At 35.0% G+C, this 23,919-nt stretch overlaps 2 protein-coding genes across 3 annotated transcripts in view; both read right to left on the minus strand.

Moving 5' to 3' along the window:
- Nucleotides 1-4,765: 4,765 nt before the first annotated feature.
- On the minus strand, nucleotides 4,766-11,207 carry LOC111397215 (protein FMP32, mitochondrial-like). Its single transcript, XM_023024006.1, has 7 exons — nucleotides 10,693-11,207; nucleotides 10,450-10,581; nucleotides 9,908-9,967; nucleotides 5,584-5,660; nucleotides 5,434-5,490; nucleotides 5,251-5,317; nucleotides 4,766-5,163 (listed from the first exon to the last, which is right to left on the minus strand). Exons 1-7 carry the CDS (start codon nucleotides 10,846-10,848, stop codon nucleotides 5,044-5,046), a joined length of 669 nt encoding a protein of 222 aa, XP_022879774.1. The 5' UTR covers nucleotides 10,849-11,207; the 3' UTR covers nucleotides 4,766-5,043.
- A 3,192-nt stretch (nucleotides 11,208-14,399) lies between these two features.
- The window catches only part of LOC111397216 (probable serine protease EDA2), a 24,605-nt gene continuing 15,085 nt past the window's right edge, over nucleotides 14,400-23,919 (minus strand). For both annotated transcript variants that reach the window (XM_023024008.1, XM_023024007.1), the window contains 5 exons: nucleotides 23,123-23,316; nucleotides 22,895-22,989; nucleotides 16,090-16,164; nucleotides 15,350-15,433; nucleotides 14,400-14,701 (listed from right to left, as the gene is read on the minus strand). In XM_023024008.1, coding sequence (XP_022879776.1) covers nucleotides 14,586-14,701; nucleotides 15,350-15,433; nucleotides 16,090-16,164; nucleotides 22,895-22,989; nucleotides 23,123-23,316 — 564 coding nt within the window. In that variant the 3' untranslated portion in view covers nucleotides 14,400-14,585. The remainder of the gene's footprint in view (nucleotides 14,702-15,349; nucleotides 15,434-16,089; nucleotides 16,165-22,894; nucleotides 22,990-23,122; nucleotides 23,317-23,919) is intronic.

Consider the following 23,919-nt stretch of genomic DNA (forward strand, 5'->3'; position numbering starts at 1 on the left):
CCAGAAATCCACAAATATGTTCCTATTGCTCGATTCTTAAAGAAGTTAAGATAATACTGCGTCTTTGGGTGATATATGGTGAATCTTCTTCTCAAAACCAAAAACTTGGGTTGCGAGAGTTTCTAGGTTGTTTTTTGGTGGAGAATGGAATACTATGTCTTTTCTGAGAGAATTCTCTATACATGAAGTTCCTCAATATCAATCAGCAGACATCATCTGACTAGGCCTTGCTAGTAATCCTAGCACACATTTCTAGTCCATTCAACACGTGAATTTGTATTTTATTGATATAATTTTATTTTATTTTATATTTCTGTCATTTTTTAAAAAAAAAATTGTCAATTTTTTGAGCATTTGTCACTTTTTTGAACTCTCATTTTTTTTATTTTTTTTTTCCCATATTTTTCTGTGACTTCCTTGAAATTTCTATCACTTTTTTAAGTGACAAACATTATTTTTGATAAAAGTGATATACATTTAATAAAAAATGTGACATTTAACTTTAAAGAGCGTCATCATGTCACCTTCTTATAACACAGTATTTTTTATTTTCAAATTATTTTTCATACGATTTTTCAAAAGATCCATAATTTTAGGCGTATTTTCGTGTTGCCCAATTTAATTTTCCGAAAGCCCAATAATGTAAAATCACAAAAGTAATATCAAATTTAATAATATAAAGCTTTAAACCTAATTTTGGCATGTGGGAACATGGGCGTTTTGTTTTTAATGAATGAGTCATGATTCTCTTAATGGATACGAATAATATATAGTTTATTACAATAGATATTCTTAGATGTAATAACAAATGACATGTAAATTTTCATATGAAATATAGATATTTCTAGCATGCATACAAACTTTCTAAATTTAGATGGGACTCTAAAAAATCTTCCATGTCACATTATCTTGATTCTTGAAGGAGTCATTATCAAGGCACTATACTACATATAATTTTTTTACAAACTTATTAACATAAAACATGATCGAATCAAACATTTTAAGTGAAAAAGGATAGGTTCTTTGTCCAACTACTCTATTAGCTTTGTCACAAGCTTTAATTTTCGTGTTCAATAAATCCAGTATAGAGGTTTTTTTGGAAACTAGTGAGGTATAGAAGTGGTGACTAATATTTATTATCCAAATTATCTTATATTTAAAAAATAAATAATTCAAAAGCAACAATAAATTAAAAGACATTATTGGTTGGGAGACAGTTTCTACTTTATTTGCACTACGATGAAATATCTAATGTAAGAAAATTTCATAAATAATAATTATTTTTTGGCTTCCAAAATTTTTTGAGGCCCCCTCATACCTTGAGGCCCGCCAGAACCGACCGTGATTATCAATGAGTGTCGAAGAGTTATTTCTTTAAAAAAACATGTTTTTTTTTGGGCTTAGCAAATGGTTTGATTCATTTAATTTCAACAATTAAAAAGTCAAGTCGGGTTGGATTGGTTACGGTTTAAGCAGCCAACCCATTAATTAACCGATCCAACTCGCAAATACTCTTCTTCTTTTCTTAATTTTAAAATTCATCTTTTTAAATATTAAAAAAAACAAAATAATAAAAGCACAAATATAATTTCACCTCAACTAATTTGTATATCGTCTATATTGTTCTACCAAAACTCTAAATGTCTAAAGAAAAGAAAACAAGCAAGCAAGATGTGTTTGATGTATACTTCAAATTTAGATTATGGCCTTACTTTCATTTCAAGGTAATTGTTTGTTGGTAAATATTGGATTTATATATATGACAATTTTGGAAAAATTGATTTTTTACCATTTACATTATATATATAAAATTATGTACTCACACAAATTTCAAACCGATTAACCGATTTCAACCACTGGATTGGGTCAATTTAGGTTGAAATTTATTCAAACCGATCAAGTCAGTATCGATTTCGGGTTGGACTCAAAATCAGCCCAACCCAACTCAACCCAAACCATGCCCCATGCTTAGTTGCTATTCATGTGTCTTTTATTTTCTTAAAATAATAATAAAATCTCATTTATATTTATGTATGAAATACATGCCGAGTTAACATGTAACTGGAGAAAAAATCACTTTTACTTTGCCACATTGGTTAGCTGAGTATCCGTATTGAACACGGTGTATCTTATATGACTGTTTTTAAACAATTTACAATTACATAGGAGATGCTTTCATGGTGGATTGATTAATAGGATGAGTTCACTTTTGTCTTTTACATATTTTATTTTATCATTTAACTAAATTTCTTTATATCAAAAGTTTGACTTTTACAGCCAGTCCTAAATGGCTAATGGAAACCATCAAAAGGATCAAATACACACATTGAGTGAATTATTCAAATGATTACTGTACTCTATAAAAGATTTTCACGGGGTCGCTGAACTTTAAAAATCATCAAATTCATCACTGATCTTTGCAAAATATTTCTATGGGATCACTGAATTTTTAAAATCACCCCCATTCATCACTGGACTTTGTAAAAGATTTCCACTGGATCACTAAATTTAGTGATCTCGTGCAAATCTTTTGCAAAGTTTAATGATGAATTAGGTGATTTTTTAAGTTTGGTGACCTCATAAAAACCATTTGCAAAATTCAGTAATGAATTGGATGATTTTTAAAGTTCATTGGCCCCGTGAAAACTTTTTGCAAAATTTAATGACCATTTGAGTAATTCGTCAAATGAAAAGTTAGAGGTATCTCTGCCAATACATCACTTTCCCAGTAAAAAATTTATCTTGCTTATTGATGCATTTTCTAATAGTAGATAGAACTTTTTATTACACTTTTTTGCGGCATTTTAATACACCAAATAAAATAAGGGGAACATCAAAGACTGGAGAGTTAATTGTTTCAATAATCACCCAACTTATACCATGGTCACGGTTTACTTACTAAACTTCAAAGTGCTTCACAATGCTCACTGAACTTTGTCCGTTTGTTCCCCATCCATTACCCTCAAAAATCCGTCATCTTATTTGTTGACGTGGCTAACGAAAATCTGATATGTCAAGTTACGGCAGTTAAAAAAATTACAAATCAGCCAAATGATTGTTTTATCACTCATCCAACTTACATTAGGTCACAGCTTACTCATCAAATTTCAAAATACTTCCCAATGGTCACTCATCTTTGAGATTTAGATTCCATCAATCATCCACATATTTCATTCCCTTCGATGCTAATGTTCACATAGGAATTCCACGTAGTTAGTTACAAATGTTAAAAAAAATACAACTCAACAAAACTATCAACTTATTAGAATCATCATATGTGAAACATGACTTCCATGCCCCCTATAAAAAAATTTTAAAACCCAATAAAGCTTCCCCAATGAGTCTTAGAAAATATCACTTTTCCAATTTGAACGTTTATTGTTTGAAAAAAAAAAAAAAAAGTTTTTTTTTTAAAAAAAAAAAAAAAAAAAAAGGTTTCAATCTAAAGCTAAAAATTCGAATCTTAACTTGTTTGATTGGAAATTCATTTCTGATTGCATCCAACTGGTCATATGTGCTCTTCAATCATAGTTTTGTATTTCGATTATACTTAATCTATATTTCCCATTTTCTCGTTTATTGTCTCCAATTTCATCGATTTTTATCTAACGAACACAATATATATAGAATTTAGCCATAATTCATTAAAATATTAAATAACTACTCTAATTTAAAGGACTAAATAAGTGTAACATAGTGCACTTATCACTAGGTTTTTTAGGGTTGAAATTGGGATGTTTTATTGAATTTTAAAGAAGTTTATTGTGACGTGTAAGTCATGCTTTACATATGGTAATTTTTGTGTGTTGGTGACTTGGTTGAGTTGTTATTATTATTATTATTTTTTAATGATTGTACTAACATGTGAAATTTCAGTACAATAAATTAGCAATGAAGTGAACAAACTATGGCGAATAATATATTTAGTGCAATATCTCAAAGATGAGAAACCATTGGGAAGCATTTTGAAATTTGATCAGTAAACTGCAACCTAGTTTAAGTTGGGTGAGAGATAAAACAATTATTGGCTAATTTGTAATTTTTTAATGGCTATAACTTGACACATCATATTTCCATTAGCCACGTTAGCAAATAAGATAACGAATTTTTGAGGGTGATCGATGGAGTGCAAATAGACAGTTCAGTGAGCAATGTGAAGCATTTTGAAGTTTAGTGAATAAATCGTGACTATGGTATAAGTTGGATGATTATTGAAACAATTAACTCAAGACTAGACCACACTAAATATGGCCAAACTAATTTATTAATGTAGTTTTTATTTACCTTTTATGGTGAAAACATAAATAAAGGGCATAAAAACATTAGCAAGAGAAATAAACAAATGTTACTATTTATCATTAGGGTAATGTTATGTGTCAAAGACTAATCTAGATAACAACTACTGATTCTATAAACATTGGAGTTAAATAACATTCTTATTATTATCACGCGCCTAATTGATAGTGACTTTGCTACCATACCCGTGACTATGTACAAGGATAAATAGCATCACTCGAAATAAATGGGCACTTCCTAGTTTCCCCATATATAGCAACCCAGATATCAGTAGGTGGAACTAAGTAATTTTAAATGAAAGTATAATAAAGAATAAAATTATTCAGCCTTACTAGTACTTAGCACCGATGTAAAAGGATTACATATTATCATTATTTCTAATTGGTGCCACCTAGATTGATATTGCAACCATTGTGGTGTTACAAGCTTATTGACCCTTGGAAAGCAAAACCCTAATGAGAAGAACATCTTAACTAGAAAAATCCTTGAATTTACTTAAAATATCAGGATTTAGCCATCAGCATTAATCAAGTACTTGATTACAAGCCAACCACAAAGTTCAAAAAAGAATACACCTACGGCTACTACTATGACGGAATGAAAGATCAAGACATTACAATGTTGCTTTGAATGTTACTATGTAGAAGGAAGTTCTACCTTTCTTCTTTTCCATTAATATCTAAGGAAGTTTGAACATGATAATCAATATAATTCCTCCAAAAATTGGAATTACTTTGTAGTGCAAACTTACATCAGGATTCGGATCACAGCTAGACCAACAGCAGATACAGAGGCAAGGGTACCTATGCAGTATTTTATCACGTCATATTTTGCAGCTTCCAACTGAGCCCGCAATGCATGAATTTCCTGAGAAAAAATAAATTTTGAAGTGATAAGGTCAAAAATACACCAAGTGGAACGAACTATTATTTTTCAGCAGCTAGATATACTCACTCGGTCGAGTTTGTTAGTCAGGTTAGTAGTTTCTTGATTTTGATTGGACAACTCGTCCCGAATTCTCCTGCATAGGCGAAAATACACATAAACAACCTAAAAGTATCCATACGGCAATAAAAGTGTACAAAATATATGATCTTCTCCATTATGTCTATAGTTCTGGTTATTGGGACAACTTACCCCCTTTCAAGATTAAGATCCAAACGCTGCCCAGCTGTGACTTTGTCCATTTCATATCTGTATGAAAATGATTATCGTTTGATGTTCAAAACAAACAAATACGATCAAAAAAATGGTATCATATGCAGTTCACACGGTATACATACAGACCTCAACTCACTGCGCATTTTTTCTATATCGCTCTTGAGTTTTTCAGTCTCGTGTTGTAACAGAGAAAAATGGTGATCCTGCATTAGGAACCATACATATAACAAATGAATCAATGACAAGTGTTCCTCTGGAGTTTGAGTGCTCAAAAGAAATAAACTGAGCATAAATTAGATGGTTTTCCATATAGAAATTATATGTTTCTTGAAAAGCGATGTCAACAAAATGAGCTACAAAATATGTTTATCCTCTCCATTCTTCTTACTACTATCAAATTTATTTCGTTAACCAATTAGAGCTCCTAACATGAGGAATTAAATGTTTCAATTACTGAATTTTTGCACAAGCTCACATGTTCATAAAATGTCGATCAAGGAAGCCATAAAGAATAATGGGCACATCCAATATTAGAGAGTACGCAGTAGAATAGTCAGGTATTAAAAAAAAAAAAGGAATCAATTGTGTTCAATGTCTGAAGGATAAGATAGATTTTCTAAACTTTTGCAAGGTCAAATCCTCGATTAGTATTAAGATAAAAAGAGCAAGTCCTTAATGTCATGCTTATTCCTAAAGTCGAAACCAATCTATTTGTTCCTAAATAGCTTCTTCCAGAAGGGCCTGTGCTTCATGGATAAGTGTCTTCCAGAAGTTAAGAATTCTCAAAAGTGAGGGTTATTATATTTAAGTTCCTAACTGAACAAAATATTCCACTATCACATAGAACAAAAACAAACAACAAACTTCCAATGAATGTCAGGACAACCACATATTATTAAGCCATTGTTAAACAATGTGATAGGTCTCCAATTCTAGAAGAGCAAGGAAGAATTGAGAAGAATGTGCATCAACAGAATTCTGTTACAAGGACCAGTGTAGGAGGGAATTAGTTAGGAAATAGCTATAAATAAAGGTAGGAGGCAGGCTTTTATGTAGAGAGAAGGGAGACCTTTAGGAAAGTTATAGCCCTCTCGAATGGCTATAGTTTCAGTTCCAGTATTGTAATTTTTCTTCAGTTTTCATCAATCAAACAGCACTATAATTTCTGGTTCTGATAGTTTTCTAAAAACTGCAGTTAGAATCTTAAAAACACAAAGTTTATTATTCTTCCTTGCCATCTTATTGAAAATACCATTGTCTCTTTCCAGACAAATATTACACGCTCTCCATCCCAAATAGAATAACTCCATTCCCTTTCAAAAAGATTCTTCTCTGTTGTTCTTTCCTAAAATGCCCTTAACTAATAATAAAGTCACAGATATATGTCCCATATATGAAGTTATGCCTCAATACAAATTCACGAGATGAAATTGGGAAACTATGCAAACCAAACAACTTTCCAATCATCTAAATAATTATGCGAAGTGAAAGAACCAAGAATAATTTTGGAAGGAAAGGACATTTTCTGAACTTATTTCAGAAATTCATTTTACCTAATGAGTTTATCAAAAATTGTTAAAAGCTTCATATAGCATTTTATCATCAAAGATTGATGTAGGTAAATTTGAAGAGAGAGGAAGAGAGAAAATTAATCATTTTTCCCTTATCTTGCTTTTTGTAGGTGGGAAGCTGGGGGAATACATTCCCACAGGAAATAATTCCTGCAAAAACAATGGAAAATTTCCAGGATATTGTAACCATCCATTTTATCAAATTACCACTTCCATCATTTGCAACAACAAACAGAGCCTCATTCCTCATAAATTTAAGATTAATTAAATGAATCCATTTGCACCATACTGCTATGTTCATTGCTGGATCTGGATAGATCTAAAGCAATTAGATCTTCAACAAGTACAACGACACGTTAATTTTGGTCTACCCCTCTCTATCTCTACCGAAATAGCATAACTCTTATGTAAGAGAAGCCTCTTTACGTCGATTCAAAACATAATCAACTGCCTAAATCGTCCTTCCCCTAATTTATTCTCAATTGGCGACATGTCCACTTGCTAGCATGTCTTTTCATTTTCTAGCTTATCCAGTTATCCATTATGGTATGACTGCCCATCCACCATACCATTCACATTTCTGATATATTTATCTTATGCACATCTTGCCGGTCCAATCACTATTTTGTAGAACTTGCCTTTTGACCCCCAATGAATCTTCCTATCACATAGAACTCCTGTAACACTTGTCAATTTCATTCAACCCACTAAGTACAAGTTTTCACTTCAACTCTTCATTCAACAAAATGTCAAAACATGCACTAATTATTTACTTCACTTTTTGGATATACACGTTCCACATAATCTACTGACAACCAACAAAAGTGGTTGTCAACAAGGTAACAAGCCCCAACAATAAATTAGAATTTTCACTGCATCATAACTATTGTAGAAAAATGTAGCAACCTCAAGTTCGAAGACATAATCACCCCACCTTTACAAAAAAACCTAAATAAAGTCTCTCTTCATCATACATGAATCAGACAGAAATCACTTCTCCAATAAGGTTTCGAAGGTTCCTCTATCACAACATATCACAACAATGACAGTCTTGTAGCAGGTTTTCCAACCGTATAAGATAACATAAAAGTTTCGTGATGCTGCTTCTTTATCAAACTTGAAGAATAAATGCTGAAGAATGACAGGATGAAGAGTTTGAAGTTTGTAGTGTGTTACCCATTAGAGTTACTTATCTAAGAGTTTGATTGTTTCATATGTACAAGTATATAACATGTTAAGCATGTTTATTAGATTTAATCCTGGTGAATTACGTTGTACTTCCTGGGCTATTATGCTCATCAAATCTTCAATCCACAAGTATCCAGAGATCACATATAACCTCCACATTGCCTATATTTTTTTTTTCTTTATATTTCTCTTGACAATAGGGGCCATGGAATAGATAATACAGGTAAACCATAGATAAAAGGTGTAAAAGTTTTGTCCTACAATTATTCCACATCAATCATTTTGAAATTGTAGAATTAAACAATTGAAGAGGACAAAGCTCCTCTCATATGTTTAGGAACAACTCATAGGATCCAAGTAATTTTCCAACACAAACAGATTACGTAAGCATTCCCTAGCCTGCAAAGATCACATAGAATTCCCAGTCCAAATAAACAGAGAACTGATCAGTGAAAGAATTGAATACACATGAAGATTTCTTTGAATCGATTTAACATGCATGATAATCTTGAGAAAAATATAGGTAAGGATTATGTGAATTGCAAGCCCACTAAAATGTTTTGAAGCTTCCCTTTTTTTAAATAGTCTAATATCTCATGGCTCCAAGATAACCCTAAACTACATGTACGGAACTCCCTCCTTGCTATGCTACAAACTAGGTTGCAAGTATAAGAGTCTATAAGGACCTTTTTAACCTCTGCATGAACCAACTTAAAATACAAAGATCGTCTAATCCCTCTGTTACTAAGGGACATCTCCAGATTAGCATGTCCTTTCAACGCATCCATATGTCACAGGAGGATAAAAAACCACAAATCACAACCAATGTAAAGTTGTTTTGGCACGAGACATCAGTTACAGTAGCCAGATTATCAATGGTTATAACAATCTTAAATCAGGTGAAAACTTTGGATCTTGACAAATGTCTAATATTGATCCAATAGATCAATTAGAAAGGAAAATCGATACTATATTTAGATTTTTTTTTATTATTATTATTATTATTTTTTTTGCCGGGGGGGGGGGGGGGGGGGGGTTTACATTTAATGACATGACAACATTAAAAGGCTTCCCACTTGCTTTAGATTCAAGTATGAAATAAATGGCAGGCCTCTGTTGTTCTTGTATTGGACTATTTTGGAGTCAGAATTCAAAGAGCGACAGACATGCAACACCTTGTATGCAGGCCATATAATTTAAGATTTTGAAGAAACCGCATTGTGGAATGACAAAACAAAAGCGGAATTTCATGAGATCAAGAATACCCTAGCATTTTAGTTTCATCTGAATGAAAATTATAATAAAATAGGATCTAATATTTGTTATCGTGCAGGTCAAATCTTGATCAAGTGCATTGTAGGTAAGGTTACCTCTAGAACAACTGTGATATTCCTAAACATTAAGAGACCTCATAATTCTCTTCAACTGGCTTTAATCAATTTGAATTGAAGGCCTTTAGTAAAACAATCCTCTTGCTTCAGTAATCTAAAGCATATTCATCAACACCTTTTCACGCATGCAAGCAAATAAGACTATGACAATGTTTAACAAAGAAAATTAGGCATGCAGGATATATTTTGTCATGAAATCAACTCCTTCAACCAATTGGAAAACAAATCCGAAAGTGCCGCTAGTAGAGGCACGATGGCTGAAATATTCCCTGAATAAAGCTTGAGAATTATGTGGGCTACCTGAGAGCTTTTAACTTCAGATTTGAATTTGGACAAATTGGCTTCCTGAGTCATCTCATTCTGAAAGAAAGAAAACAAAACACAAACAAGCCAATTAACAAAATATGCACATCCTATATTCAGTACTATACCCCTCTTTGATGGGGATTGATATAAGATTTTTAGTGGATTTTGATAAAAATTGATGAAATGTATGGAGGAATAGTTGTGAGTCCCAAGAAATATGTGCTTAAAATTAATTATTGACTTTAACTTGGATTAAAATCTTAATTGTAATCCCCACCAATCATGGGCTAAATATCAAAACATAGAACCAGGAAAATAATAATAATAATAACAAGCAAAAACAGGGAAACTAAGCCCTAGGTGGGGATTAAAATAAAATTTATTAAATTTTGATAAAAGTTGATGAAATGTGCGGTTGAATAAGTTGTGGTCCATGAAATATATTGTTAAATTCAATAGTTAACTTTGACTTAGATTAAAATTTCGGGAGGATGAGCTAAATAGGAAAGGAGTAACCGCAGGGATGAGGAACTTACCTTTTGCATCTCGCCTTTAGAAACAAAGGAATAAGACACGTTTTCTAAGCTATCATTGAGCACTTCAGTCATCGCGGACGTAATAGCCTCCGCTTGCTTTGATGGCACTCCTTGTGCCTCTAATCTCCTCACCTTTGGTAACAAGTATTCAAATATAATTTATATCAATCCAATGTAATTCAAATCCTGAACCAATCAAATCCCTATTTCACTGTTACAAGGTAAATGCAAGAAACTGCTTACAAGGGCTAATGTGTCGACCAGAAAGAGGCGTTTGCCATTAGATTTGGCTAGCTCCGAAATGGGTCTGGCTTCGAACCTGTTCGCACCAAACAAGTGGGTTCTGCAGGACCAAGTTCTTAATTGTGCCAAGCGCCAAGTTGCCGCATATGCGGCCATTCGAAAATTATGATCTTTCAAAGAACTCTTCGAATCGAATTGAGAAATTGAACCCAGAAACAAAAAATAACAGATTCTGGCAGAAAATATGTGCTTTGGAGGCTGTTGATTTGATTATGAAATGCGATTGCTCTAATCTTGCAATAATGATTAGATCGATTCTCTAGGATATTATTGTCAACAATTTGGTTATAGATAGACGGAGAAAAAGAGATATGGTAATTGCGTAATGGCAATTTTGCTGATTCCTAGGGGAACGTGAGGAATTTAAAGGCTGCTTGCTGGAATTGACGAATTGTGTTGTCAAAGAATCAAAAATTTCAACGGCATACGAGTCGCGGCGTTTATTCCCGTTTATTCCCGAAATAAGAAAATTGTTTATGCACCGTGTCCCATTATTTTACATTTATTTATTTTTTCTTATCCATTTTAGTCACATATTCACACAATAAAAATTTTCTATGCAAACTAAAAAAAAAAAAAATTCATACTTTTTAACTACACATTCTTCTAAAAATCACTATTCAAAACTCTATTTTTCCTAAATAATGATCATCAAACAAGGACTAAGTTGAGTGAAATACAGGCTAAAATAAATACAATTCAGTGACTAACATAAAACTTTAGTGCTTGTTGGACAAAACTTTGCGAAAATTCAGATGATTAAATTTCAATTTTATCGTTAGGGTTTATATTATCATGATCAATGGGAAAATATAGTTTTAACAAGTACACAAACTTGTCTTTGATGAGAAATCGATAATAAACAATTACGTTGTAATAATTATTTTGCTATAATTTATTTAATTCTAACAAAACATTATTGCATAGATTATTAAGATTTATACATTGTATAGACTGTAATGTTTGACGAAGACATGAGTCAAGACATTTTATACACAGCTAATAATCATCCCGAAGAAAGAAATTGACCTATATCTTCCTTCTAAAGCTTTCTCGGCTAATTAAATCAAGACGGTCTAATTTGCCCTCCAATTTTACAATTTCTTGAAATTTGGTTTTCTTGTACATGAAGATATTAAAAAAATGATAGGTAGATTTATTTTAGAGTAATGCTTTTTAGTCATACTTGATTATAACTTCAGTTTAGTATTAAATGATAAGTAGAATTAAGCCTATGTTTGTTTTCCATTTTTAGCACATATGACATAACAATGCAATTTTTGATTGTTGGAAGCCTCAAATTTGTAAACATTCTGATTGGCCAGTTAAAAAAAAAAGGTTTGGGGGAGCCCATTAATAGTCCAATTTCTTCTAAAATAGAGAGAGAGAAAAAAAAAAAAAAAAAAAAAAAAACAAAAGAGGCAAACAAACAAGGGCTAAATTCATTTAGTCTATCACTTAACACAATATAGACTGAGATTATAACTCTAGTGGAGCTAAATAGATCTATTTTATCGGTCTCTCTTAACCTCGATGGCTAGCTTCTTTTAACCCAAATGTTTAACCCTAAAAATACCTTCTAAATTCACACTAATCCCAAAACGGTGCTATGTTCAATTTAAAATTGCATTTTACTCATCAATTACGAGTCAAAAAACTAGCCCGTCCGGCTTGTGAGCCAATAAGTGTCTTGCACAAGATTTTTTCTGTTTGACGAGCCTCATTCGGCTCGCGACTTGCCCAACTTAATACTCCTATCGTAGAATTGGTTTGACTCCCTCCTTTTATGGAAATTAGAAGCAAATCTCTTTGTTCTATATGGATAGGAACTCCTACTTTATAGTATCTTAGAATGCTTAATGGCCTCTTAGCATGTATTTTGGAGATTGTAAGTCACCCTTTTTCTAGCGTGTGCTTCTTGACTCTATCCATGGACGTAAGCCAAGTTCTGAACTACGCAAACTCCTTGGGTTCGTTCTCTCTTTTATATTTTGCCTCAAACCAGGAGAAGGGAAAGGCCACACCAAACAAGTTGGCGAACACACCCTCGGGCTTCTTCAATGAAGAAACCCTCCTGCGGCCCTTCATATTATGGGCAACATGAAGTGGAGGATACTCTTTAACTTGTGCAATGAACTAATCTCCTAATTAATTGCACATATCGTTCTCATATCACTTGCTCTTCACAACCTCAAGAAGGCATGGCAGCTACTCAATACCAGCTTGGTGTTGAAGTGGGATGGAATACATACATACTCAGGAGTCAGGAGGGAGTCGTCAAAATTTTCCCCCGACGATACCATTGCCTTCATAAGTACGAAAGAGAGAATTTCCCAACAAGGCAAGTCGATTTACCCCACAACAATTATAACATGAAAAAGGAAAATAAGTAACATTTGGAAACGTCATGGTAGAAGTGGAAAGGAAAATCAAGTAGCGGAATAGGTCACCCCCAATGTCTTTGTTCTCCTTGATATCAGCATACTAGAAACGAGGGATTAGGAAAACTTAGCCCTCTAGGGGCGGATCTAGGGGTTGGCAACGTCCTAGCTGGATCCGCCAAGAACCATTTTTGTTGTCGTCAATAGATAAAATTTTTAACTTATATAACTGGTAATTCATTTCATTTCCATCCATCTATTGTTGCTCAATTGGCTGGAGGTTGCCAATTCACATTGAAAGTCCGGAGTTTGAATCTCTTCCCAACCAATTATTAATGCAATATTTTTATTTCTACCACATACTCAGGAGTCAGGAGGGAGTCGTCAAAATTTTCCCCCGACGATACCATTGCCTTCATAAGTACGAAAGAGAGAATTTCCCTACAAGGCAAGTCGATTTACCCAACAACAATTATAACATGAAAAAGGAAAATAAGTAACATTTGGAAACGTCATGGTAGAAGTGGAAAGGAAAATCAAGTAGCGGAATAGGTCACCCCCAATGTCTTTGTTCTCCTTGATATCAGCATACTAGAAACGAGGGATAAGGAAAACTTAGCCCTCTAGGGGCGGATCTAGGGGTTGGCGACGTCCTAGCTGGATCCGCCGAGAACTATTTTTGTTGTCGACAATAGATAAACTTTTTAATTTATATAACTAGTAATTCATTTCATTTCCATTCATCTATTGTTGCTCAATTGGCTGGAGGTTGCCAATTCACATTGAAAGTCCGAAGTTTGAATCTCTTCCCAACCAATTTTTAATGCAATATTTTTATTTCTACCCTTTTTACCATAATAAATGAAATATGGAGAGGATTCGAACCTACCATCTCTCTTTAAAATTATGGAGAGCTAAACCATTGTGGCACTTGCTGAATTTCAAAATTTAATTGAACGGAATAACATATGTTAAGTTTTAGCCAAATGAATATTTCCTCCTTCGTTATAGTGATTTTTTGGGCATGTAGATGAGAATGAAATTGCAAAAATCGGTATCTAAAAATATGACTTGAATTATTATGAATTATTTTTCAAATGATGTAAAGATTATTTTTCCTTTGAATTATGCACAACTCGGCCACAATATCATTTGGTAAATACTTTAATGTATAACAGAATTATATATGTTCATTTTGAACAAAATAATTGTTATATTTAAATTTTAGGTCATGTTTCATTTCCTTTTTTTTTTTTTCAAAATACATTTTTTTTTTCAATCACATTCTTCAATAAAATAATATTACACACAAATTCAAATTTATTCTTTATTTTTAATAACACTTTCTCCAGTCCTATCTAACACAATCTACCAAACATGCACTCAAGATACAGTTTATGTAGACAGCCTTCGCGTGGATGCTATCCCTTGGGACTGTGCATGTTAACTGTGTTACATTGAACTTCTACCTGAAACCAGGCACAGTGACAGCCACAAGTCAATGTTATCTGTGATCTTCTGCCTTACTTTACGAACCGCATCAGGGGAACTGCATTTTTTGGCATCACCTGGGATGTGGAAACAACAGAACCTCATTAAAGATCTCATTAGTGCTTGTGTGGTAGTGCTTTTTAAGCTATGAGCCCTACGGAATGTGTGGATAGTAAGTGAGTTTTAAGTTGTAAATTCTACAATTGTGTGGATAAAAATTATGTTTGACAAGCTTAAATTATGATCAGTACTTCCGGTCAAACGTGTTAGCGTCAAGAAGCTTTTAAAACAAGTCATGTGAAATATGAAGCAAACATAAAACGATCTTTGAGGAAGTATCACAGTAAGTACTGCAGAAAAATTATGTACTAAATATCAGTGATTTTCAGATTTAGTACTACCCACAACCTTAATACAAAGCATGGCACTTACAAATTGAAAATTGTGAACTGTGTAAAAACATGCAAAAAATTGCTAGAAGGTACTGAAATAAAAGAAAAAAAAAATTCAACTTTCCTAGAAGTTACTTTCTGTAAAAGTAAGTTTTGCCAGTTAGAAAAGCAACTTTCAAAATATGTTTGAGAAACTAGCCTAAAATGTAAGTTTAACTTATTTTTGAGCACTGCAAAACACAGGCCACCAAATATATTATTAAAGATCATGGCAGTCATATGGCCACTTCAATTATGTAGTTTGTAAGCGTTGCGACCTTGAGATATACGTACCTTCGGGGACTAAAGGAGATTGAGGGCAGCCTCGCATATCAGTTCCGTGGCCACAGTTATGACATGAGATGAGATATGAAGGCACTGAGACATTGAAAATGAAGTTTCGGTAAACAAGATATGCCTCCAAGAAGGCAATATTTCTACTGGAGTTGGATCAATTATTCTCTCAATATATTCTTTATAAAGTCGGTGTTAAATAGGTCAATGGTTTATCTTGTGCAGGAGTCTAGTGCCTGAAAGTAGACCTTTTAAGCAGAATGCTTATTTATTTCTTTTTTTCTGTGATAGTTTCAGCTTTGAACTTCAAGTTACAGATTTCTACGATGAAGAAAATTAATCATATTTATCACCTTTATTCACACATAAAAACAACAGAAGAGAAAATAGTCATTGAACATGACATCTACAGTCAAAACACAAGAAGAAAATTTCTAAATACAGTAAATATAGATGGTACACTTCAATTTTCATATAAACTTAGTATTGACCTTGACTTCTTTATATCACATAATACCTTTTAATATGAACGCGTAACGTTCCAATAAGATAATCAAATAGATGAAAAATTTGCGTTATAAAAATTAATTCCAGAAAGTGAATTTTTTTGTCACTAATTATCAGTAATGCAATTTTTTTATTTTTTTATTTATTTTTATTTTTTAGCTTACTGAATATTGATTATTAGAGGTCTGACTAGTCATGCAAAATTATTTCGTAATTGTTAGTCAAAGACTTACTGTCTGGCGACGACGTTTGTTTCGATGCATGGCGCCAAGGATCTTGTGACCCATTAGTGAAGATTATTTTTGAACCTGCCAATTCGTATTCAAAAGCAAGCACCATTTGTGAGTTCATGATAATTTCAGCAAAATCCAAACATACACGAAGCAATTAAGAGTCTTACAAATTGTATGATTGATCCACTACTACATGCAATAGACATAAAATTTGAGCTGCATTTTTTTTCTCAAATGCAGCATTCCAAGCCGAGAGGCATGTACAAGGGACACAGATAAAACTCTATTTTTAATCCTATTTGTATGCAGCATAAAAGCCTAAGCTCTAATGCACATAAAATTTGACTGCTAACCTGTATTGGGGCACAGATTTATGAGGGAGAAAAAAGAATAATAAAATGAGAAGTCATCAAACTAAGAACCTAGAAAGTCGAATATGTTGTGGGAAAATCTCAGCCAAACGAATGAATTGAACCAACTGCACCCAAGAAAATAAGCAATTTTCCTCTATCCTGTGAACTTTGAGTCAGCATATATTCAACTGCTTTTAGCAAATTGAGTCTGATTCTTGTAATTATCATAATGAGTAAAATACTAAACACAAATAACATGAACTTTTGTGAGATTTTTTTACCGTCTATCTTTTTGGAAAAGGTTAAAGCCTCAAGAAATTAATATAAAGATTTACAAATATACAAAGTACTAAAAAATCCTAAATTTTCAGGAAAGAAATGCTACAAAATATTTTTTTTGAAAGATAATCAAATATTTTATTAATCAATGGATAATGCATAGGAAGTTTATTGTCAATTTATTTAAAAAAGGAACAACATGAAATTGGGCAATCCATCTATATGCCTAGTAATGGCAGCATGAAACCAAGTATACAATATCAAAAAAAAATTCTCTAACATGCTCTGTTGTCCGTGTTTGATCATCAAAACAGCAGCGATTTCTTTCTCTCCACTCATACTACACGATGCAACCCACTATAAGGTCACATACAAGCTTGCTATCCTTATTGCAAAATTTTATCCTCCATACTTTCAACATATCTTCCATACTTCGTGACAATACCCAATCCATGTGTCGAGATACCAGAATATCATTTCACAACAAACGAGCAGCATCACAATGAAGGAATAAGTGATCAATCATCTCCCCATTCCTTCTACACATATACACCACTTTATAACATAGAAATCCCTTGTTCGAAGATTATCCATCGTTAATATCTATCATTTGACAACCGTCCATAGTAAAAAAGCCACCCTTGGACGCAATTAATATTTCTATACCATCTTCTAAAAGAATGAGCTCTCCACAAATTCCAATGAGGATCTAAAAAAAGTGCAGACTGAGAAGATACCATCCTGGGTCAACCTCCACCGGCTACAATTCCCCATCTCTTACCCTGATGTGCAATTCATATAAAACTTTTGATAGCAGCGCATAATCATCTATTTTCCCATCCTACAAACCGCGCCCAAAAAACAATGTTCCAACTAAGACTTCCGTTATATATATCTAAGACCCACTCACCGTAGTAGACGGCACCAAAGCAATACGATACAAGGGGGGAAACCCACCCTAAGTGGTTGCTCTCCACACCAAAAATTATCCCAAAAACTAATAGTATTACCTTCCCAACCACAAAAGTTCAATCTATCCTGAAATTGCTCCACCCTCGTCGAATATACCGCCACAAACTCACCAGTAAGAGCCACTGGCCTCGACTGAACACCATCCCCCTCAATAACACCATATTTTATACTGCTATAATTTCTCTCCAAACTCTCCATCTTCACAACGAATCGCTACAACCACTTACTCAATATTAAACAATACAAGGCTCCTCAATCTGAAATCCCCCTTTATGGGAGAGCAAACTGCACCCCAATTAACCAAATGTAATTTCCTTTCCTCCCCTACTCCTCTCGAGAGAAACTTCCGTTGAATCCTCTCTAATCTTTTTGCCACTGCTACAAGAATATAAAACAAAGACAAAAAATAAGTAGGAAAATTCGACAAAGTGGATTTATTGAGAGTTAGATAGCCTTCATTTGAGAGGTACATGCGCTTCCACCCCACTAGCCTTATCTCTACTATACTATTCCAAATATGAATACTTTTGAACCGTGCTCCTAAAGGAAACCCAGATATCACATAAGCAGCTGCGTGACCCAATATAGCAGCCAACTCCTCCACATTCTCGACCTTTCCCACTATGATAACCTCAGATTTTCCCAATTTTATCTTCAATCCGGATATAACCTCAAAGTACAAAAGCAAACAACGCAAGTTCTTGAATTGCCAACATTTGTATCATAGAAAATCAACGTATCATCATCAAACGGCAAATGAGATACCTGCGCCTGATCAATCATAAAGCCACTTAACAAACCCTCCGCCACAACCTTCTCAAGCATCCTACTGAAAGCCTCCATCACAATAACAAACAGCAATGGAAACAAAGGATCCCGTTGTCTCAATCCTCTGCTACTCCGAAATTAACACTCAAGAGTTCCGTTCACCATAACTGAGAAAGAAACTGTAGAGATACATTAGCACCACTTATCCCCGAAACCACATTACCTGAGCATGTACAAAAGAAAATCACAGCTTAAGTGATCATGAGCCTTCTGAATGTCAAGCTTACATAATATTTCAGGAACCCCTAGACGTAATCATGAGTCGATGCATCCATTTGTTATGAGTATGAAATCTAATATCTAGCACCCTTTGACAAAAGCATTCTGAAATTTAGACACCAGTTTTCCCGGCACTTCCTTTAATTTGTTGGCCAGTATCTTCACAATAATCTTGTACACCCCACTCACTAAACTGATGGGACGAAGTCCTTGATACCCGTCGTTCCCGATTTCTTAGAAATCCGCACAATAAATATAGCATTGGAGCTTCTCAAAAACCTACCACACTGGAAGAAATAAGTAAGGACATTCACAATTTCTGATCGCAGCACTTCCAAACAAACCTTATAGAATGAAAAAGATAAACCATCCGATCCTAGGGCCTTGTCGTCATTCATAATGAACACCACCTCCCTGATTTCATCATCCCCAAATGGTCTCTCTAACCAATCGGCTTTCTCATTAATTGCAGAAAAATCTAACCCCTCCAACTCTGGCCTCCATTCAAACTGCTCTCGATAAATAGTTTAATAGAAGCTCACCATTCGGGTCCCGTTATCTTGTGGACCTCATAAGTAACCCCATCTACCTCCAACATAGTGATAGAATTTTTTCGCCTGTTAGAATTAGCGACCCTGTGAAAAAAAGACTGCATTTGTCTTTCTTTCAACCACTTGACTTAAGATTTCAGACGTCAAGCAAACTCCTCCATGTCCACCAACTCTCCCCTTAACTCTCCACATCTCTCCCTCTCATCCCCTACAAATCCTCCACTCTCCTCCAATCTGTCTAGCCCTTTCACATGTGACAGGCATTGATTTTTACGATAATTAACATCTCCCACCTCCTCTTCATTCCACCTTTTTAGATCCCTTTTCAAGACCTTCAATTTTCGATACAGCACGTAACTGGAAGACCCGCTGAAGTCATACGATGCCCACCACATCCGTACATGCTCTACAAAACCTTCTATTTTAGTCACATCTTCTCGGACCTAAAAGTCCTCCTTCCAGTGCATCTCACAATCCCAGATAACGAAATTGGAAAATGATTTAAATACACCCCAGTCTCCTATGAGTTACCTTTAAGTACTTAGCCTCCCACTCCCCACATACCAAAAAACGATCTATTCGGAACAAGATAGGTTGATCCCAATTAGATGACCTATTAAAATTTTATCCAGGTCCACCAACATGTTCTCTATAATAAAATCTGAGAAGTCTTCCATAACCCTTGTTACTCTCCCACCATTAGACCTCTCGGTAGAAAACCAAATCACATTAAAATCTCCTCCAATACACGTTGGGAGGTTCCACCAAGCCATCATATCAGCCAGCTCATCCCACAATCCACCTCTACTCTCATCAACATTAGGCCCACAAACTCCTATAAGAGTCCATCGAAATCCATTCCAATACTTCTAAACGAAAGCGAAAGAGAAGATTGCCCTTCATTAACCTCCTCCATGTCAAAAACTCTAGTGTCCCACAAGGTCGGCCCTCCATCCCCTTATCAAATTTCAAATACCCAGCCTTTTCCCCACTTCATTAAGCCTTCCTCATATTCCAACTAATCATTTTTGGGATCATCTTAACACTCCATCATCCCTCCCCATCAATCCTATCCTTGACTCGCCTCTTTTGACGTCATAATTCACCAAGCATTTGAGTCGCTTAAGCTCACGATCACCCTTTCTTCTTGTCTTAGCTCCTGGTGTACCCATCCCCAATCCCCTACTAGCCTCCAGTTCCTCGAATAATTGCAAGAGCCTGTTTTCATACAAATCGCTACACACACCTACCATCTTCCTGAAGTCCAAAATTTTTTTAAGAACCCAATTCAACGGTGGGATCTAATGTCAAGCGCATTACCCTTTGCTCTCTCCTCATTGTAAGGAGGATCACAGTAGTGTCCCTCATTTTCCCCTACCTGTACTGCATTACTGTATATATACCCCTTATCGGTGCCATCAACTCACACCAAAGACCCCCTCATTTGTAGGCTTCGAATATCTCATTGTGTGTGTTTACTACCATTGTTGCATAGCCTGTCGTCCCTTGCTGTTTTTCAATTATCAAAGCTAGACTATCTGCAACTACTATTCTGGTCTCCATTGCCAACACTAACCCCTCAACTAGATTTGTGTCCATCACAGCCTAGGAATGTCAATTGGGCTCGTCGGCTAGAGCCGAAAAAAGGCCGAGCCCCATTTTGAGGTTCCGGGCTTAGCTCGAGTCGCCTCATGTGGCTCGCCAGCTCAGGCCTTATTAAAGAGAAGGAAAAAAAAGAGGCAGCTAGCAGTTGCCTTATTTTAAGGCAGCGGCAGAAGTGCTAATATATATATATATATATATAAAAGAAAAGAATCGAGCCAACTTGGCTTGGGCTCGGCTCGCTAAGGCCCGAGTCGAAAGCTAGGGTTGAGCCTTTTTTTTGGCCGAGCAAAAGCCTGGCTCGACTTGGGCTAAAAAAAGCCTATTTTATTTTACTCGAGCCGAGATCGAGCCTTAAGTTTCTGCTCGCAAGCCAGCTCGGCTCGTTGACATCCCTGCCACACCCTCAAACGTGGAGCAATTGTCATTGGTCGCATCAAGAATCTTCGACTCCAAATTCAACATACTCGACCCACTACCTTAGCCCAAGGTTCCACCCTTCTGCTTTAGTCAACATCTGGGGCTTCCTACTTGGCTTAGCTAGCACCTCTTTACTATGAGACCAGTTCGATGTCATCTCCTTATCCAAGATTGCTAAATTTATTCCACTAACTAGACACTCATCAAAGTCCACCCGACACTTATGACAATAAGTCTTCCTAGTGCCCATTACAATCCCAATATCCATGAACCTGCTTAATTCATCCAATTCCCCTTCCAAAGCCTTGATACTTGGGTATATAGGCACAATAACGAGTGTGCAAGTGGACCAGAATTCAGCTGGGGTTCTAAATTCAATAGCAAATTTAATATCTGAGAAAGGTCAGATGAGATCATATAATTTGTCCATAGCATACATCATTAAAAGAGAGAGATTTCTAGCCTCGCATACCATCCTGTCTCCATAGCCCACTCCATTAGGAGCTGGCTGGGGTGGTTCTAGACAATCCATGCCCATTGCATTCCTCTTCATTATATTAATGAAAGCAACTCAAAAACTGATAGCACTGCCCTCATATAAAAATGGGAGAGGGGGGGATAACCTAATCCTGTGCCCTACCCAGAGTTTCGGTGCCTTGCGCCACACTGGTTCCCATCTCTTTGCCCACCTGCCAAATTAGAGGGCTAGTCAGGGTGCGGTCCATGGAATAACCTGTCCCCACAACATCACTCTCCACTATAAAGCAACTCAACCTAGTGATATCATTTTCCTCTTAGAAACATAGACATTGAATGCATGTGACGAAGTTCACTATTTTTTCTAACCTACTAAGTAACAACTAAATCATGCCTGAATTTCTCACCAGTATTTTATTCAATCAGCACTTATTTTATATTTTTTTTACTCATATTTTTAATCAAGAAATTTCTCTAAGTTTCTTGTTCATGGTGTTCCAGGCATCAGATTCATTCACTATCACCTCTAGATTCATAAATGGTATAAACGGTGAGAATAAAATGAGAGATTGGTCCATAGAGAAAGCCTGCTAGCCTTAGAAATTAAAAAATCCATTCTTACCATGTAAATTTTCCACCTCTTAATTCTCGGCAATCTTACCTTAAACTCTTTGTTAGGTTTCATAATGAATCTTAATCTTCTCTTCCTAGAACACTTCGTCTTTTATTCTAAATCAAGTAATGTTAATATCCTTTCCTCCTTCACATCCCATCCATTTGTTCCTAACTTTGTCAAAAATGTCATCCTAGAGGGCACAGATTACAAATTCCATGTCGTTGTTTTGCCCTAGAACGTGCTTATGAGTTTTGACACCCTCAACCTAGGAAGATGGTGATCACTTTACCCTTAAGCCTATAGAAAGTGTTGAACATGAGGAAGAGAAATCTGGGCTTTACAAGGATGAGGAAGAAGTTGTCTGTCAGTCTCACAGATTTAAGCTACTGGCCTAAGAAAAAATCAATGTATTTTGAAACGCAGCTGAAAATCAAAGAAAACTAACAAAGAAAAATGGCAGAACACCAGAAATACTTAGGAATTTGTACCAGCAATTTTCGTGCCCCCATAGTATACATTTGTTGCATCAACATCAGGATAAATACCCTCTCCGAAGACATTTTTGCACAGATCTAAATGGTATCTGCCAATCATAAGTAGTGAACTTTTAATTCAAGGTTCTTTTTGAACTACAAAAAGAACACTAACTAGTAAAGAAATGCTACATGAAACCAAGGAAACAATTAAAACAGAATGAAAACATTAGCATATTGTACCTTGTATCGACCCTTGGAGAGCGAATACTATCATTTGAAGGTGCAACCTGAAAATATGCAACTTCAGTGCAGACTTGGAACCACCATAAGCGATCACCACTGTTAACATTTAAAGCAGTTTTCTTCAGATTTTGTTGGTTATATGTTGCCACATCATCACCATAATTCTCCCTCACATATGTGGCATATGCTTTCTGCAGATAAGATTTTTCCTAAGCATTAGAAACACAGATAATAATGAAATTCTTGACTTTGAGAAATTGAACTTGCATTCTTCAACAAGATTATTCAAGACGGACCTTTTATTCACCTCGTGGCCCAAAAAAAAAATGGAGACGGTCACCATTTGTTTCCTTTATTTAGGAGATTTAATCAGGTTTCCTTTTCTTTATATAGGATAGGTGTAGAAAACCAAATATGGAAAGACACTGAATATTATGATTGATAGGATTGTTATAGGATTATTAGTTAGGTGATTTATTTCCTTATTTAACAAATTGGAGTCTTCCTTTTTTATTCCATACTTTGTAATATAAATCGGTCGTATTGGTTTTTGTAATATTCATTGAGAATAAAAAGAAGCTTTATTCTTCATGGTATCAGAGCCTAGGTCGTCCTAACCTAGCACACCAATGGCTGAATTTCCGTCGACAGCCAAGAATTAATGACCTCTGAAACTTCTCGTCCTGAAGCAGAGGCCAACCCCTCCATTGGATCCAATAATCTCGAAAATTCCTCATTCCAACTCACAGTAGAAAAACTGAACGGGAGAAATTTTCGAGAATGGGCCCAATCTA

This window comes from Olea europaea, chromosome 7, assembly GCF_002742605.1.
Source record: "Olea europaea var. sylvestris chromosome 7, O_europaea_v1, whole genome shotgun sequence".
Lineage (NCBI taxonomy): Eukaryota > Viridiplantae > Streptophyta > Magnoliopsida > Lamiales > Oleaceae > Olea > Olea europaea.